The sequence below is a fragment of the Peromyscus leucopus genome, chromosome 1 (genome assembly GCF_004664715.2).
Source record: "Peromyscus leucopus breed LL Stock chromosome 1, UCI_PerLeu_2.1, whole genome shotgun sequence".
Classification (NCBI taxonomy): domain Eukaryota; kingdom Metazoa; phylum Chordata; class Mammalia; order Rodentia; family Cricetidae; genus Peromyscus; species Peromyscus leucopus.
The window spans coordinates 4,306,772-4,321,646 of NC_051063.1; the positions used below are offsets into that span (position 1 = coordinate 4,306,772).

A 14,875-nucleotide genomic window follows, 5' to 3' on the forward strand; every position below is an offset into this window, starting at 1 on the left:
GGAGCTCGCGCTCCACGCCACTCGGCTCAGCCAATGGGAGCGCGCGCCGCGGTCCGCGCCGAGGGTGCTGAAAACCCTGCGCGCGGACGGCGGTCTCCGGGCGCGCGCTCTCAGCAGCCCGACGCTTCCCGAGCTCGCGAGGCGGGCGGGCGCTGTCCCGCGCCCCGAGTGCGCGCCTCTCCGACTCCGGATTCCTTAGGCAGGGCGGCTATGGCTCCCGACCCGGTGCCGACCCCGGTCCCGGCCTCGGCCCAGCTCCACCAGCCACGCTACTTTACATGGGAGGAGGTGGCGCAGCACTCCGGGCGGGAGAAGGAGCGGTGGCTCGTGATCGACCGGAAGGTGTACAACATCAGCGACTTCAGCCGCCGCCACCCAGGGGGCTCTCGGGTCATCAGCCACTACGCGGGTCAGGATGCCACGGTTAGCGCGGACAATGGGCGCGTCTGCACCACGGGCGGGACACTGGCGGCAAGAGAAATCTCCGGACCCGGGATGCAAGCGCGGGAGAGACCCAGGCTGGGGATAGAGGCCCGCGACAGGCACACTCAAACAAAGGGCTGCGCGTCGGTGCTTTGCCTCTGGAGTCTCAGGCGTGGGTTGGATCCTGAGCTGGGCTAGGAGTGAGCGAGCTTGCTGGGCACTGGGACCACGGTGCTGCTTAGGGCGGCCGGAGGAGGAGTCATTTCAGGGAGAGGGGGTCACGTCCTGTCTGCTGGGCTGGGCGGGTGAACGCTGCCTTGTCTGGTCTAGAGCGGGCCCTCACTCGGGATCCGGAGCGGGAAGGGAGCTGGAGAGGACCGCTCGTGATAGGGGTGACACTGAGAACCCTGTGGTTTTCCCCCTCCCCTCCCCGCGCCCCCTACGTTGTGAAACCCAGAGGGTAGGGTATGGACCTGCGCCAGTCCAAGAAAGCCTACGGGGATCAGTCACTGTGGGTAACCGGAGAGATGTGACAGTGGGAGCGTCTGCATCTGCATACTCCTAGGTTGGAATCCCAGAGTTGTCTTTGGATCTTTAGTGCGAGGTCACCTGGCGGTAGACCAGGGTGGTCTCCAACTTTTTCAGGAAGAGGGCCCCCTCTTCCTGAAAGTGTCTAAGTGATTAGACACTTAGGAGAACAGCGTCCCTTTGCCTTGGAGCTTACTGCAGGCCGAGTCGGTGCGCACCCCCAGCCTCTGTGTGGTGGTCCTGTTTGTTCTCTTTATAGACTATATCCTTCCTCATAGCCTCCCGTGGAACTGGGACTCTAAAGTTAGAGCAGAGCGCTCTGTGACTGGATTGCCAACTGTTGCCAACCTTGGGGTCATCGTCTTCTAAGTCCTTAACCCAATCTCCCCTACCCTTTATTCCTTCTCTGCCAGTCTAATGTGCTTCCGGAGTGACAAGGGTTTCTATTAACCCTTGAAGTTAGATGCTGAGAGGTGGCGGGCACTCTGATAAAGCAAACAAACAAAACCCACAGCCTTAGAGACCAGGCTAGAGAGAGCCAGTCAGCGCAATCCTACACAGACTCTATGGAGCAGACCCGCACTGTCTAGGCTTCCCATTCTGTGTGATTTGGGGGACCAGGCAAAATCAACGATTGGTTTGGATGTGTGGTGCCACTGCCCATGACTCCGCCTCCACATGCAGCCTCTCTCCCTAAGGCCTAAGGTCCTCCCGCCCACCTTGAATAACCCATATTAACTCTGGAGCAGTGAGTGGTTAGAATGTTGGGGGAAATAGGAAACTTTGCCTAAAGCGGAAGAAATGTGAACAGTTCCCCAGCTCTGGCACAGGGAATCTTCCTCAGCACTGTTTATAGAGAAGCTGGCTAAGAAACAAAAGGACTTGTTGAAAGTACTATGGGCACAAAAGCCTAGAGACCCAACCTATTCCTTGCAAGCTGCTTCTCTCCTGTACTAAATTCCTGCGCCAAGTGTCTGTAGACATGAAGGCCAGCCTGGGCAGGCCTTTCTGTGTGGCATCCAGGGTCGGGTTCCCATTCTTTGATGTACTGCACTTTCAATGGGAACCCAAATGCTGAGTGATCTGGAGCTGGCAGACAGCTAGAGGTGCAGTAGCTGGAGGGAGGTGGCCATTGCTTCAGCATGGATGTAGACCTTGTTGCTGGCCTGGAGAATGGCCTTTGGTGTGAGGCTCTTATGAGCCTGGAGGGCTGAGAGGGTCCTCATGGTCTTTTCCCCGTTCTTGCAGGATCCTTTTGTGGCATTCCACATCAACAAGGGCCTTGTGAGAAAGTATATGAGCTCTCTTCTGATCGGAGAGCTGGCTCCGGAGCAGCCCAGCTTTGAACCCACCAAGAATGTGAGAGGCCCTGTTTGCTGTTTGGAGACTTGGTTGTGGAGGGAGAGGGGGCAGATGCCTGCGTAGGACTACAGGTGACAGTTCTTGGGGGTCCCAAATAGTCTTGGGGTGATAAGCCTGCTGGAGCAGGAACCTCTGTTTCTTCCAATGATGCCATCACCAACAGTAGACGTATTTACTGAGTACCGTGTGCCAATGTACACTCATATAATAATCTTTACATGTATACACATGAGAAAATAGAGGCTCAGAGTTTAAGCTGCAGAGCCACAGATCACACACAGTGGGGACCCAAAATAAGTCTGCTTAGCTGCTGGACATGATGTCATTCATAGTAGCTGCTTCTTTCAGATCATCCTTCCCCATCAGGGTATCTGCCAAAGACTGTGAACTCCCCACAGATACCTCCACGGGGGGTTCTCTGTGAGGGTTGGGGTGCTGCCGGGAAGAATTACAGCCCCCACTCTCCCACAGAAAGAGCTCACTGATGAGTTCCGGGAGCTGCGGGCCACGGTGGAGCGGATGGGCCTCATGAAGGCCAACCACCTCTTCTTCCTGTTCTATCTGCTCCACATCCTGCTTCTGGATGTGGCTGCCTGGCTCACCCTTTGGATCTTTGGAACATCCTTGGTGCCCTTCTCCCTCTGTGCGGTGCTGCTCAGCACAGTCCAGGTGAGTGCCTTCAGCATTCTTGGGATTCCTAGGGAAACGTCAAGGCCAAGAATCCCACCCGGCCCGCCCCGCCCGCCCACCCAGGATCTGAAGATACAGAGGAGAGTTGGCCCAGGGAGAGAACACACATTCTGTTGTGTGTGACTTTCTTCTGCTCTTTAGTCACACGCATGTTTTGGTTCGCTCACAGCCTCTCCAGTCTCTCTTCCCCGGGTCCCCTTCTTCCTGTGTGGTTTGTTCTCTAAAATCTCAGGTTCAGACTCTACCACACTCCAGGTATGCCAAGAACCAATGCTTGGCTCCCTTCCCACCACGGGTATCACTCAGCATGCCAGTCACAGCCCAGCACCAGGATTTGGACTTCCGGTCTCTATTCTGGATGCCCGTCTATCCTAAGTCATGTCACTTCAGAGGAAAGAAGGGACCGTGGTCTGCCTCCACGTCCATGTGACCCAGTGGCCAAGAGGGAATTGGGACCCAGGTTCCCTGGCTTATCCCAGTGCTCTCCCTTGAGGTTACGCACCGGTCCAGTGTGGGGAGACTGAAGGGGCTGCTGAGGTTTGTGAGGGGGACCCTAGGTGCGGGCTGCTCTGGGCACTAACCTTCCTCTTTTAGGCCCAGGCAGGTTGGCTACAGCATGACTTTGGGCACCTGTCAGTCTTCGGCACCTCTACGTGGAACCACCTGCTGCATCATTTCGTGATTGGCCACCTGAAGGTCAGTGAGTTGATGGGGCTCCCCCAAACGCCGGCCATCCACGGCTGCCGGAGGGTGGGAGAAGTGCTCACGACACTGGGCTTTCTTTCTCTTTAAAAACTATTTATTTGTTATATGTGTGCGGGTACCATGCTTGCATGTCTGTCTGTACGTCACGAGGGCATCAGATCCCCGGGACTGAACTCAGAGACAGTTGTGAGCTGCCATGTGGGTGCTACTGAACCAGGGTCCTCTGTCCTGGGTTTTCACACACATCTGCAACTCTCTGTAGGGGGCTCCTGCCAGCTGGTGGAACCACTTGCACTTCCAGCACCACGCCAAGCCCAACTGCTTCCGCAAAGACCCCGACATCAACATGCATCCCCTCTTCTTCGCCTTAGGGAAGGTTCTTTCCGTGGAGGTGAGTGGGTGTCAGTGCAGAGGGGAATGGAGAGCAGCCTGTTCTGCTTGCTCAGTGTTGGCGAAGGTAGGCTGTAGGGCTCTTACTTTCTGGACATTGTAGAGGACAAGAGGCTGTAAACCATTACTGTCCAGGACAGAATCGGTCAGCAAACCGTTACTGCACAAAGGTGCCCCATTCTGCAAAGGATTCAGTGGATGACAGGACATTCCTTGCAAGCCCCTGCTCATCTTTGAGGATCACTAAGGCCCCTCTTCAGGGTGCTGCTTGACACCCCTGCTCTAAGAAGCCAGCCACCCCCTGCACTCGGTGTTTCTGTCTCTTACCCCGGATACCCTGCTGTGTGGCAGCCTGCCTTGTCTGGGGCTTTACTGTATCACATCTCCAGTATCAGTGCCCAGAACACTCCCTCTGAACACCGCTGGCTTCTGTATCCTTAGATTCTGCATCTGTGGACTTAAGAAAATATTCAGGAAAAAATACCTCCATCCTGAACACGTCCAGGCCGTTTTTGGTTATTTATTATTTCTGTGCACGGGCGCGTGTGCCATGGCCCTCGTGCAGAGGTCAGAAGGCAGCTTTTGTGGAGTCACTGCTCTCCTCACACCTGTATGTGAGACTTAGGAATGAAACTCAAGCCACCAGGCCTGCGTGGCAAACACCTCTACTCACTGAGCCATCTCACCAACCCTGCTGGGGTTTTCAACGTTCTTTGTTTGTCACTGTGTGAGAGCATGCGTCAAGCTTAGTGGAGACGATTTTCCCCTTCCGCCTTGACTTGGGCTCCAGGGGTTGAACTCAGGCCATCAGGTTTCCTCAGAAGTACCTTACTCTCGTCCTCTCAGGAGCCTTCTCATCTCCCTGGCTCTAGATTGTTCTTGGTTCTTGGTTTCTAAAGAACACACCATAACAACTATTTTTACATACCACTTACACTGTGTCCGGTATAAGCGGACTAGAGAGACTTTATTATATACTGGAGGAGGGCTGGAGAGTAGCTCAGTGGTAGAGCATTTACCAGGCTTGAGTAGAGCCCTGGGTTCCACACACAGCACCAAAAAGAGAGAGAGAGAAAGAAAGATCAGGTGGGAGGGAAGGAAAGAAGCCAGGCATGGTGGTGTGTACCTGAATCTCAGCACACAGGAAGTTGAAGCAGGAGGATTAAGGGTTTGAGGCTAACCTGGGCTTCATAGCAAGACCTGTCTCAAGAGGGAAAAAAGGGAACAAAGCCTCATCTCTGCAGCCTGCAGGGCTAGTGTACGACATACCGGGAGGGCACGCATCAGTTATCGCAAGTAGCACGCCTCTTCATACAGGGGACTTGGAACGTCTGTGGACACCCTGGAACCAATCCCTATGGATAGAGGGACAGCTGTACCCTTCCCCTCCCTCTGTGGTCTAGCCTGCCTTCTAGCGTGGTCAGTATTGGCCATGAGTAGTCAGCTGAGGCTGTGAGCAAAAGCTATAACGTGACCGCTGGAGGAAGGGCGCCCCAGGGCGGGGAGAGCTGCTGAACCGGCCCTGCGTGAGTGATAGAAACTTCCAAATGCCCAGCAGAATTCCCTGAAAAGTTAATTAAAAACCCTCCCAGAGCTCTGCCAGCTCCCCTCCTCCCACTCGATGGCAGCTGTTTGCATTAAGCCGTTGGGCACGGTTCATTTTCAGGCATGAGTTCAAGCTAGCCTGACTGCCCTGTCCTCTCTGGCAGAGACGTGCGGTGTGGAAGAGCCTTGGCAGCGTGGGCTGTGCTGGCACGGGGCGCTCATAGCTTGAGACTGGGACTCCATCCGTCCCCGATGCTCCCATTTTCTCCCTCCCCGAGCACTGGCCTCCGCTGGCTTGTCGTGTGTGTTCCCCTCTGGCCCGGCAGCAGTGCGCGGTGGGGAACTGGCCCGTGTCTTTCCGAAACAGGGCAGAGTGCTCGTCAGGAAGAGCGCGGGGCGCTAAGCACTCCGGTTGTCACCACAGATGGTTTAAGGGGGGGGGGCTTTGCTGGTTCTTGGTTCTGTGGCTTTCAAGAAACTCTGGTTCATGAACATCAGAGGGGTGGGGGCACCGCTAGGGAGGTGGCTCAGTGGGTAAGGTGCTTGCCACCCAAACCTGAGGACCTGAGTTTGGATCTTCAGCAGCTGTGACTAACCCCAGCACCAGGGTAGACGAGAGGGAGTGTGACAGGCACATCCTGGGGATTTGCTGGCCAGCCAGTCTAGCAGAAACTGAGCTCCAGGTTCAGCGAGAGACTCCAGCTCAAGAAATAGAGAGCAACAGAGACCCCCGAGGCTGACCTCTGGTCTTCACATGCGTGGGCAAGTGTTCCTGCACACATGCATGCACCGCTGTCCCTCACCCCCACACAGAGAGAGAAATGAGAAAGGATGGTGTGGGCTTGGTTTAGTCTCCCGGGACAGCTTAACTAGAGCGCGATGCCCTGGTTAGTGGCTTCTGCCCAATGCCTCCTAACATTCCTGGAGAGCAAGGAGGTACAGGGGACATTTGCCCTTGACCTTCTGACCTCTGAGAGTCTGAGCACAGTGGGGCAGATCCTAGTGGCACTTGGTCACTGAGGAGCAACAGTGGACAGGGTCCCTCTCCATAGCAGTTCCCCACTCACCCCACCAGCCAAGTGGTCCTTTTCTTCTGTGGGATCTCCTTGGTTAATAACATTGCGTGGCTTGTCCACCTGTCTTCAGACTGTACCCTAAGTCCATCAAACTCTCCAGCTCCAGTGCCATCTCTGTCTTGTAAATTGTCCACTTTCTGTGCTATAATAAAATACCTGAGGTTGGGGACTTGGTAAAGAAAAGATAGGACTAGTTCACTGTTTTGAGAGGCTGAAAATTCAAGATGGAGCAGCCCCATCAGTTGGACCCCTGGGAGCAGCCTGGTGAGAGATGCCAGACTTTGGTGGGAGCAACTATGAAAGCGATTGGGGTGAGATAAGAAACCAGGTTGTCCTGCTGTCTTTGAAACAATTCACTCTCAAGGGCAGACTCACTAGGGTCCCCCGGAATCACATGAATCCCTTCAAAGGGGTTTCATTGACTCCCAGCGGGCTGCACCTCCTGGCATCCCTGCATTGGTGACCAAGCATGCAGCGTGGTCACCTGGGGAACAAACCACACCACACCATAGCAGCCTGCGGGCCCATCTCTGCCTCAGTGGCCCCTGTAACTGCATCCGCACTTCACTTCCCCACCTCTGGACTAAGCCACCAAACACAAAACACTGAGCAGATCATCTATGAGTGAGTTCAAGGCCTGCCTGGGTGACAGAGCAGAGTACGTCCACCCTCGCCTTTACCAGGGCCGAGGGCCTGGGTAACCTGGCCTTCCTAGCTTCCGAGTGTGATGGGTCTCAAAGCTTTGGTTTTGGCTGTGCCCTGGGCTTTGAAGGCTTTTCTTTGGATTTTTGCATTCCTGACACTTCTCATGGTTTAGGTATCAGGGCCCAAAGGAAACCAGGCCTGGGCTGCTACCTTTGTCTGTCCTGCTCTCCTGTCTGTTCATCTGTAAATTATCTTGAACTCTGTTTACAAATTTATTAGTGGTTTCATTTCTTCCGATTACAAGATACACATAGGCGAGAAGTTCATACTGTTCACCTCTGTGCTCTCAGCTCCTCAGTGACTGAAGAGCGCTCTCCCCTCACCTCCAGTGCTTGCTGAATAACTCCGTGAATGCAGAAAGATTGCCTCATCTAGCCAAAGCAGCTTGAACAGAACTGTTTTGATGAATTATGTGTGAGAGGATAAGCCAGATTGTGCTTTGGATTGAAGTCACCAAAACTAATTGGGGCAAGAAATGCCAGAGCCATGGAGTGAGACAGCAGAGCATATGTGAGCCTATGTGCGGGCTCTGGGCTGATTGGCTGGCCTGGTGACTCCCAGCCAGTCTGTTCAGTAGTTTGGCTTAAAATATAACCCACCCAGTGAGCAAAGCTTTGCCAAACCTTCAGGTTGCAGGATTGTTCTTGGCAATCTTTCTACATATATTACTAAACTTTCAAGGAGGTTTATGAAGACCAGGTTGAAGTTAAAAGTCCAAAAGAGAGGGTCAAGAGATGACTCAGTTGTTAAAAGCACTGGCTGCTCCTCCAGAGGATCTGTGTTTGATTCCCAGGACCCACTTGGGAGCTCACAACCATCTGTAATGCCAATTCCAGGTAGTCTGCTGCCCTCTTCTGGCCTCCAGAGGCATTGCATGCAAGTGGTGCACAGACATACATGCAGGCAAAACACCCATACACTGAAATAAAAAGACAAGAGCCCAAAAGATTGTGATGGAAAGCCTCAGGTACCTATATAGGGTCAAAAATAGTTTTCCACAGAGACTCTGAAGTCCAAAGAGTACCAGAAGCAGGAGGGGGTTGAACCTGGAAACCATGAGACAGACACTTTGGCTAGCCAGCAGGAGTCCTGTAGGCAGCAGCATCCTGTACACTTCTGTGTGTTCCCTGTCACGATACATTCAGAGGTCACCATCCAGGGCTGCTTGCTGCAGGCATGGGCCTGCCAGAGCCTTCCAATGGCAGCAGCTAGTCAGAGCAGGGAAATCTGGCGTCTCACAGGGGATCAAGGGGGCAGGAGTCTGGCCTAGCTACTGACTTGTTTGTTTCTTCACAGCTTGGGAAACAAAAAAAGAAGCACATGCCATACAACCATCAGCACAAGTACTTCTTCCTGAGTGAGTATCCACAGGGAAAGGGGGCCCGTGGGAGGAGTGGACTCTCCTGGGATGGCCTAGGAGGAAGCACTGCCTGCTGATACCCCCACCTGGGAGCAGATGGCCTTTTCCACTGAGTAAAGTCAATGGGCTAATGCTTGGTTAGTCATTTGATGTGGGGGACAAACTCAGTCCTCCAGTCTCACCCTAGCTTCCAGGAAGAAACCGAGGGGTCAGCAGGGAGCTCCTGGTTTAATTATAAGCCTCGTTAACCCTAGTCACACAAAGGTGGGGTCAGTTAGGATGACTCCTTGGGCAGTGGGACCTGAGATGAAATGTTGCAGCTGAGCAGAAGACATTTTGGTAATATATCCCCTGCTTTCAAAGCCTACTGCATAATGCCCAAAACTGGGTTTAAAACTCCCTTAAGACTTCCAGTTTGGGGAACGTGAGGGGGAGTACTTTTATGGGTTTTGTTGTTGTTTGGTTTTGGTTTTCTTTGAGAGGGTCTTGTGTGGCTTCAAACTTGCTATCTAGGCACAAGCCACCACACCTGCGTGGATTTCAAGTTTTTAAAGGGAGAGAGGGGAAGACTTAAAGGAATTTATTAGAACTGTTTATTGCCAGCTGTCCCTTCTAGAGAAAGCTGGACATGGCCGAAGAGTTGAGTAAAGACTTCCATAAGAAGAATTTTAGTCTGGGCAGTAGTGGCACACGCCTTTAATCCCAGCACTCGGGAGGCAGAGGCAGGCGGATCTCTGTGAGTTCAAGAACAGCCTGATCTGCAGACCGAGTTCCAGGACAGCCAAGACTACACAGAGAGACCCTGTCTTGAAAAACCAAAATCATAATAATGATGGTGCTGTAATAATAATGATGATGATGTGATGATGATGATGACGATGACGATGATGATAATTTTAGGACTGGGGAGATGGTTCAGTTGGTAAAGGGCCTGAATTTGGATCTCTAGACACCACATAAAAATCCAGGAGTGGTGGCACATGCCTGTAATCCCAGCACTGGGTATGGAAAGGGTGCGAGGGGCACAGAGATGGGTAAATCCCTGAAGCTCATTGGTCAGCCAGAACAGCTTCACGCTTAGGGAGAGACTCTCTCAGAAACTAAAGATGGAAGATCAGTGAGACGGCTTAGCTGGTAAAAGCCCGACAACTTGAGCTTAGTGCCTGGGACTCACAGTGGAAGGAGAGAACCAATTCACGCAGTCACCGCCTCCACCCGGGTGTGTGTCTCTGACCTCAGCGTGTGTGCCATGGCCCACACTCACACACACACATCGTACATATATCAGGAAGGGAGGGAGGGAGGGAGGAAAAGGATTTTAGAGTCTGTGGCATATCAAGATGAAGACGCTGTGGATGGGATTGTCGTGCAGTGGTTGGAGTAGCATCAGGTGTACCTCGGACTGTGAAAGGTCAGCAGAGTTCTTCTCTGCCCTTTGACCTGCCTGGAGGAGCAGCAGGAACGTGACAGGATGCGGGGGTGGGGGGTGGGGAGGGGCAGGGCTGTGGTCCGGGCACTGTGGAGAGTATTAATGTGCCCTTGAAAAGGCCGGGACTAGAGAACATGCCATGCTTGAGGCTTAAGCTCCCCCATGGCCTCCTCCACAAGGAAGGGATACTGCTCCCAGCCCTCGGGCTCCCGTGTGTTCCCGCCCGCCCTCAGTGCCCGTGCCTTGCAGTTGATTGAGGGGCACTAAGGCAGTGAGGAGGGGCGACGGGAGGCAGTTCCGTGCTGGGGAGCTCAGCATAGCGGTCCTCAACCACCCCCATTGCTCACGCCCCCTCCCTGTCTCCTTTTCCTCCCCAGTTGGACCCCCAGCCTTGCTGCCCCTCTACTTCCAGTGGTATATTTTCTATTTTGCTGTTCAGCGGAAGAAATGGGTGGTGAGTATCCCCGGCCGCAAGTCCCGCGTGCCAGGTTCTCCAGAACCCGGCGTGAGGAACGGTGTGCTCTGAGTGGCATAGGGACTGGACTCCAAGCCCAGCTGAGAGCAGAATAGAACCAGGTGGAGATGCTCCCCTCTCCATGAGATTCAATGGCTCGGGCTCATGCGGGCCCCACCTCCCCACGACAGGCTTCATCGGCTAGTCACCCGGGGTTCCCAAGCTGCCCGGCACTCAAGGAACTGTGCAGAAAGCAAAGGGAGAGAGACATGGGGCATGGTCCCTGCTCTCAGGGAATGTAGGATGAAGCTGAAAGTGATAGACCCGAGAGAGGACATGCAGCGGAAGAGGCTTTGGGGATCCCCCCGGGGGCTGGCTGGGTCTGCTTTTCCAGCTGGCCTCAGATGTAGGACGCAGAGGAGACAGGCTCCGAGCAGACAAGCTGGGCACCGAGGTGTGAGCTGGACATGGTGCAGAGGGCCCAAGTATTGGGGGGAGAGTGTGGGGCGAGGTTCACTGCAGAAAAGGACCTGGAGCTTCAGTCAGCACAGTGGCATAGACAGAGCCTTGGTCCTGGAACATTCATCTGGCAGCATTGACACAGGGTGGGGAGGTGCTGTAGCCAGGGAGACTGGGGGCCGCTGGGAAGGGACAGGGGTGCACTGGAGTACCACCGGGAACAGAAGAAGCAGTGCCATTAGATGTCACAGGACAGGCAGCTAAGAGCAGCTGAGGCTCAGAGTGCCAGACACACACCCGGGAGGAGGGGTGACCACAGCGGATAGAGATGGGGGGGAGCAGCGGCTGCTGGAACAGCGGTGCCACTCTCCCGTTTCCCCACAGGACTTGGCCTGGATGCTCAGCTTCTATGTCCGGGTCTTCCTCACTTACATGCCCCTGCTGGGGCTGAAAGGCTTCCTGGGTCTTTTCTTCATCGTCAGGTAGTGTCTGATGGAATGCAGCAGTCGGCAGGGCACGTGCAGGTGATGGGTCTGGGGGCCATGCTGGGGTCTTGGAAGTGGGAGTCGCTTGGGGAATCGGCTTGGGCGAGCCACGGGCTGGTGTTGCCACTGGAGAACATGAACTCTGTGCTCCGCTTGTACTGTTTGTGGCTGTCTGCCACATTCAACAGGTTCCTGGAGAGCAACTGGTTTGTGTGGGTGACACAGATGAACCACATCCCCATGCACATTGATTATGACCGGAATGTGGACTGGGTCTCCACCCAGGTAAGGGACTGTCACTTGGAAGACCTGGACATGCCACAGCTACTGAGAAGGGCGGGTGGTGGACCGAAGGGGGTGACCAGAGGGATGGGGACAGTTCCGGAGAGCCTCCCTAGGGAAGACTGAGCACTCTCACACAGAGTCCGCCCTCCCTTGACTCCCCCTGCCCCCCCAGCTGCAGGCGACCTGTAACGTTCACCAGTCAGCCTTCAACGACTGGTTCAGCGGCCACCTCAATTTCCAGATCGAGCACCAGTGAGTGGGAGAGCCGGGAGGCGGGAGGGGGGGGGCGGGGGAGGGGCAGAGGAGCAGAGGCCACTAACTACCCTGCTGTCCCTGAAGCCTCTTCCCGACGATGCCCCGACACAACTACCACAAAGTGGCGCCCCTGGTGCAATCCCTGTGCGCCAAGTACGGCATCAAGTACAAGTCCAAGCCCCTGTTCTCAGCCTTTGCCGACATCGTCTAGTGAGTCTGAGCCTGGGGAGTGGGCAGCAGGGTGATGGGCATGTGGCACGGAGTGGGGTGGGTTCCTGGTCATCTGCGATGGCATCACCATGGCAACGGCAGGGTGGTGTTGGTCTGTGACCAGGCCGGCGTCCTCTAACTAAGCAGGGGTGGTAAAGCGTCTGAGGGGAAGGGGACGTGTCTGCAGGTGGATGACGCAGCCCCCCACCTCTCTCACTGTCTGCTCCTATTGTCCTACAGCTCACTGAAGGAGTCGGGGCAGCTCTGGTTGGACGCCTATCTTCACCAATAGCGGCGGCAGTCCTCCTCCGTCTGGGAGAGGAAGGACACTGGAGCCAAAGCAGAGGGAACTTGAGGGGCAATGCCACTATGAATCGAATGTTGGAAGGGCTGGGGACGCGGATGTGTGTGCTCACACCTGTCCCCTTGCCTTCTAGGTACCAAACTTGAGGGAGAACTGTTGGGGTAGGGATGCAAAGCTGTTCTGTTGTTTCTTCAACGTTGGCAGAGGCAAATGGTGGGACCTCCAGAGCCCGGCATGAAGCAGGGACCCCGCCCTAGAACTCCCCCCTTGTCAAGTGTGAGCCCATCTCACTGGGCTATGTCTCTGACTCTCTACCCTCCCTGTTAGTCTCTGGGCCAGTGTGACCCCTTTGAACAAGATTTAGAAAGGGGGCATTCGTGCGTAGAATCCTGAAGCCTGGCACAGCTCCCTGCCCGGGAGCTTAGCCTGCTGCCGAGAGCTGGGTGTGACCATGGCCGCCTCCGGCTTCTGGGAGAAGCTGTTTTTCAGTTTCAGAAGCAGGCAGGGCAAAGGCCAGGACTATGGTTTGGGAGGCATCTGTCCCTGGAGGATCCTGGCACGAGTAATCCTGGTTTCCTGTTCCATCCAGGTTCCAGAGAGAACAGGAGATCCTAGCTCTTGACAAAATCGATGGCCGAGTTACTGGCCTTTAAAAATCCGTTGATTTTTAAATCAACACAAGGAAGGAAGGGGCTTTCCTCCTCCTGGACAATTCCCATAGTTTCCTTTTCTGTCACAGCCTGTCATTCTAACAGCCATCAGCACAAGTGGCTGAGGCTCCTGTCGTGAGTGTCAGCGCTCTGAGCAGCGCCATCCTTGTCCCGGGTCATGTTCCAGCACTGCACGGCATGGTTCCATGTCACAGACAGGAGTGTTCTAAGGTCTGTGAATGCCACTGCGGCTGCGGTTCCTCTTTCTACTTGTTCAAGTGTCTTATTCTTCCGGAGGCCAGACAGGAATCCAGGACGGCTTCTGACAAAGAGTGTCTAACAGTGAAATAGGGTTTTGTAATCTTCTGATTCTGTAAAAAGTTAGGAACAGTTTAACTCACCCTTCCAAAGAACACAGGAACATGCCTGGAGAGCCTAACCCTGCACATCCACGTCCACGCTCTCGTTCCCCAAACCCACGGAATTATTCCGTTGCCTGCTCATCAGGTATCTACTCAAAGCATATTGACCATCTGTCTGAAATTAGAGCCCCAAGCAGAAGGCAGAGCACAACACCTCTATAGAGAAACAGCGGGTGGTCAAGATCAGGGCATCTGGGTAAAGGATGTTGGGGTATGGTGTGCTGACATGCAGGGTTCCTTGAGTTTCCAGTACGGTGCCCAGGGAGGGCAGGTTACAGAAGAGCGCAGAGCTTTCCCAGCAATTGGCCCTGCTAGAAAAACATCTGAAGCAGGCTGGGTAGGAAAGTCAGGATTAGAGTGCTACCTTTAGTGACTCCCTCCCTCCAGAATAGGTGCTGTCCCTCGCCATGCCTGCCTCCCTGCCACCTGGGGTAAGGGTGTGGCACTGCCAGCCTGCCAAGCCACTGCCTTTGAGCCTTCAGCTGCCAGTCAGAGCAAAGACCAGCGAGCTCAGTTGTACCCAGACCAGGTCTTCAGAGCGCCCGAACCACCGTGGCCTCCCCTCCCTTCACTGTGGCTTTTGCGTAGCCGCAGGGGACGCTGAGTGATAAGAACGTTACAGTGGTAAAGTGAGGTGTCTCAACTCCACTGACAAGATAAGAAAACAGGATCAGAGGGAAAGTCACCTCTGCTCATGGAGATAGTGGCATCTGAACGTGTAACCTTGTTAACTCCAGCTTCCATGTTTATCTTGATTACCTTCATCTACTTCCTGGCCGAAAGCATTTCCTTTAATTGGGCCTAATGTCAGTGTCTGTGTGTGCCAATGCCGTTATGACATCCTGATGAAACTAAAAAATAAAAATTAATTTCGACCAAAGAATGTTATTCATTTAAAATCCACACTGCTTGTCTGCACATGTCTACCAGTTCCCTGGTGCAGGGCAGGGGAGCTGGCTCAGCTGGCAAGACACTGCTGTCCAAGCCTGAGGACCTGAGTTCAGATCCCCGGGGCCCAGATGTGTAAAATGTAAAAGCCAGATGTAGTCTATAACTCAGCCTAGGGCAAGGTGTATCCTTGGAGCTTGCTGATCAGCAGCTACCTTAGGCAAATCGGTGAGCTTCCGGTTCAGTGGCT

The 14,875-nt window shown here is 54.3% G+C and overlaps 1 protein-coding gene across 1 annotated transcript; it reads left to right on the forward strand.

Annotated features, from left to right (window-relative positions):
* The first annotated feature begins 79 nt into the window (after window positions 1–79).
* Window positions 80–14,617, forward strand: Fads1 (fatty acid desaturase 1). The gene is made up of 12 exons (XM_028884282.2): window positions 80–423; window positions 2,200–2,310; window positions 2,785–2,982; window positions 3,598–3,699; window positions 3,971–4,099; window positions 8,721–8,781; window positions 10,591–10,667; window positions 11,511–11,608; window positions 11,800–11,896; window positions 12,069–12,148; window positions 12,236–12,361; window positions 12,602–14,617. The coding sequence occupies exons 1-12, from the start codon at window positions 211–213 to the stop codon at window positions 12,651–12,653; spliced, it is 1,344 nt and encodes a 447-aa protein (XP_028740115.1). The 5' UTR covers window positions 80–210; the 3' UTR covers window positions 12,654–14,617.
* Window positions 14,618–14,875: the final 258 nt, after the last annotated feature.

Excerpts from the sequence above, each read along its gene's own strand:
- Fads1 (XM_028884282.2), top strand. The coding sequence starts at position 211 with ATGGCTCCCGACCCGGTGCCGACCCCGGTCCCGGCCTCGGCCCAGCTC. Across the intron at positions 3,700-3,970 it reads TCGTGATTGGCCACCTGAAG|GGGGCTCCTGCCAGCTGGTG; the intron begins GTCAGTGAGTTG and ends AACTCTCTGTAG. Across the intron at positions 12,362-12,601 it reads GCCTTTGCCGACATCGTCTA|CTCACTGAAGGAGTCGGGGC; the intron begins GTGAGTCTGAGC and ends ATTGTCCTACAG.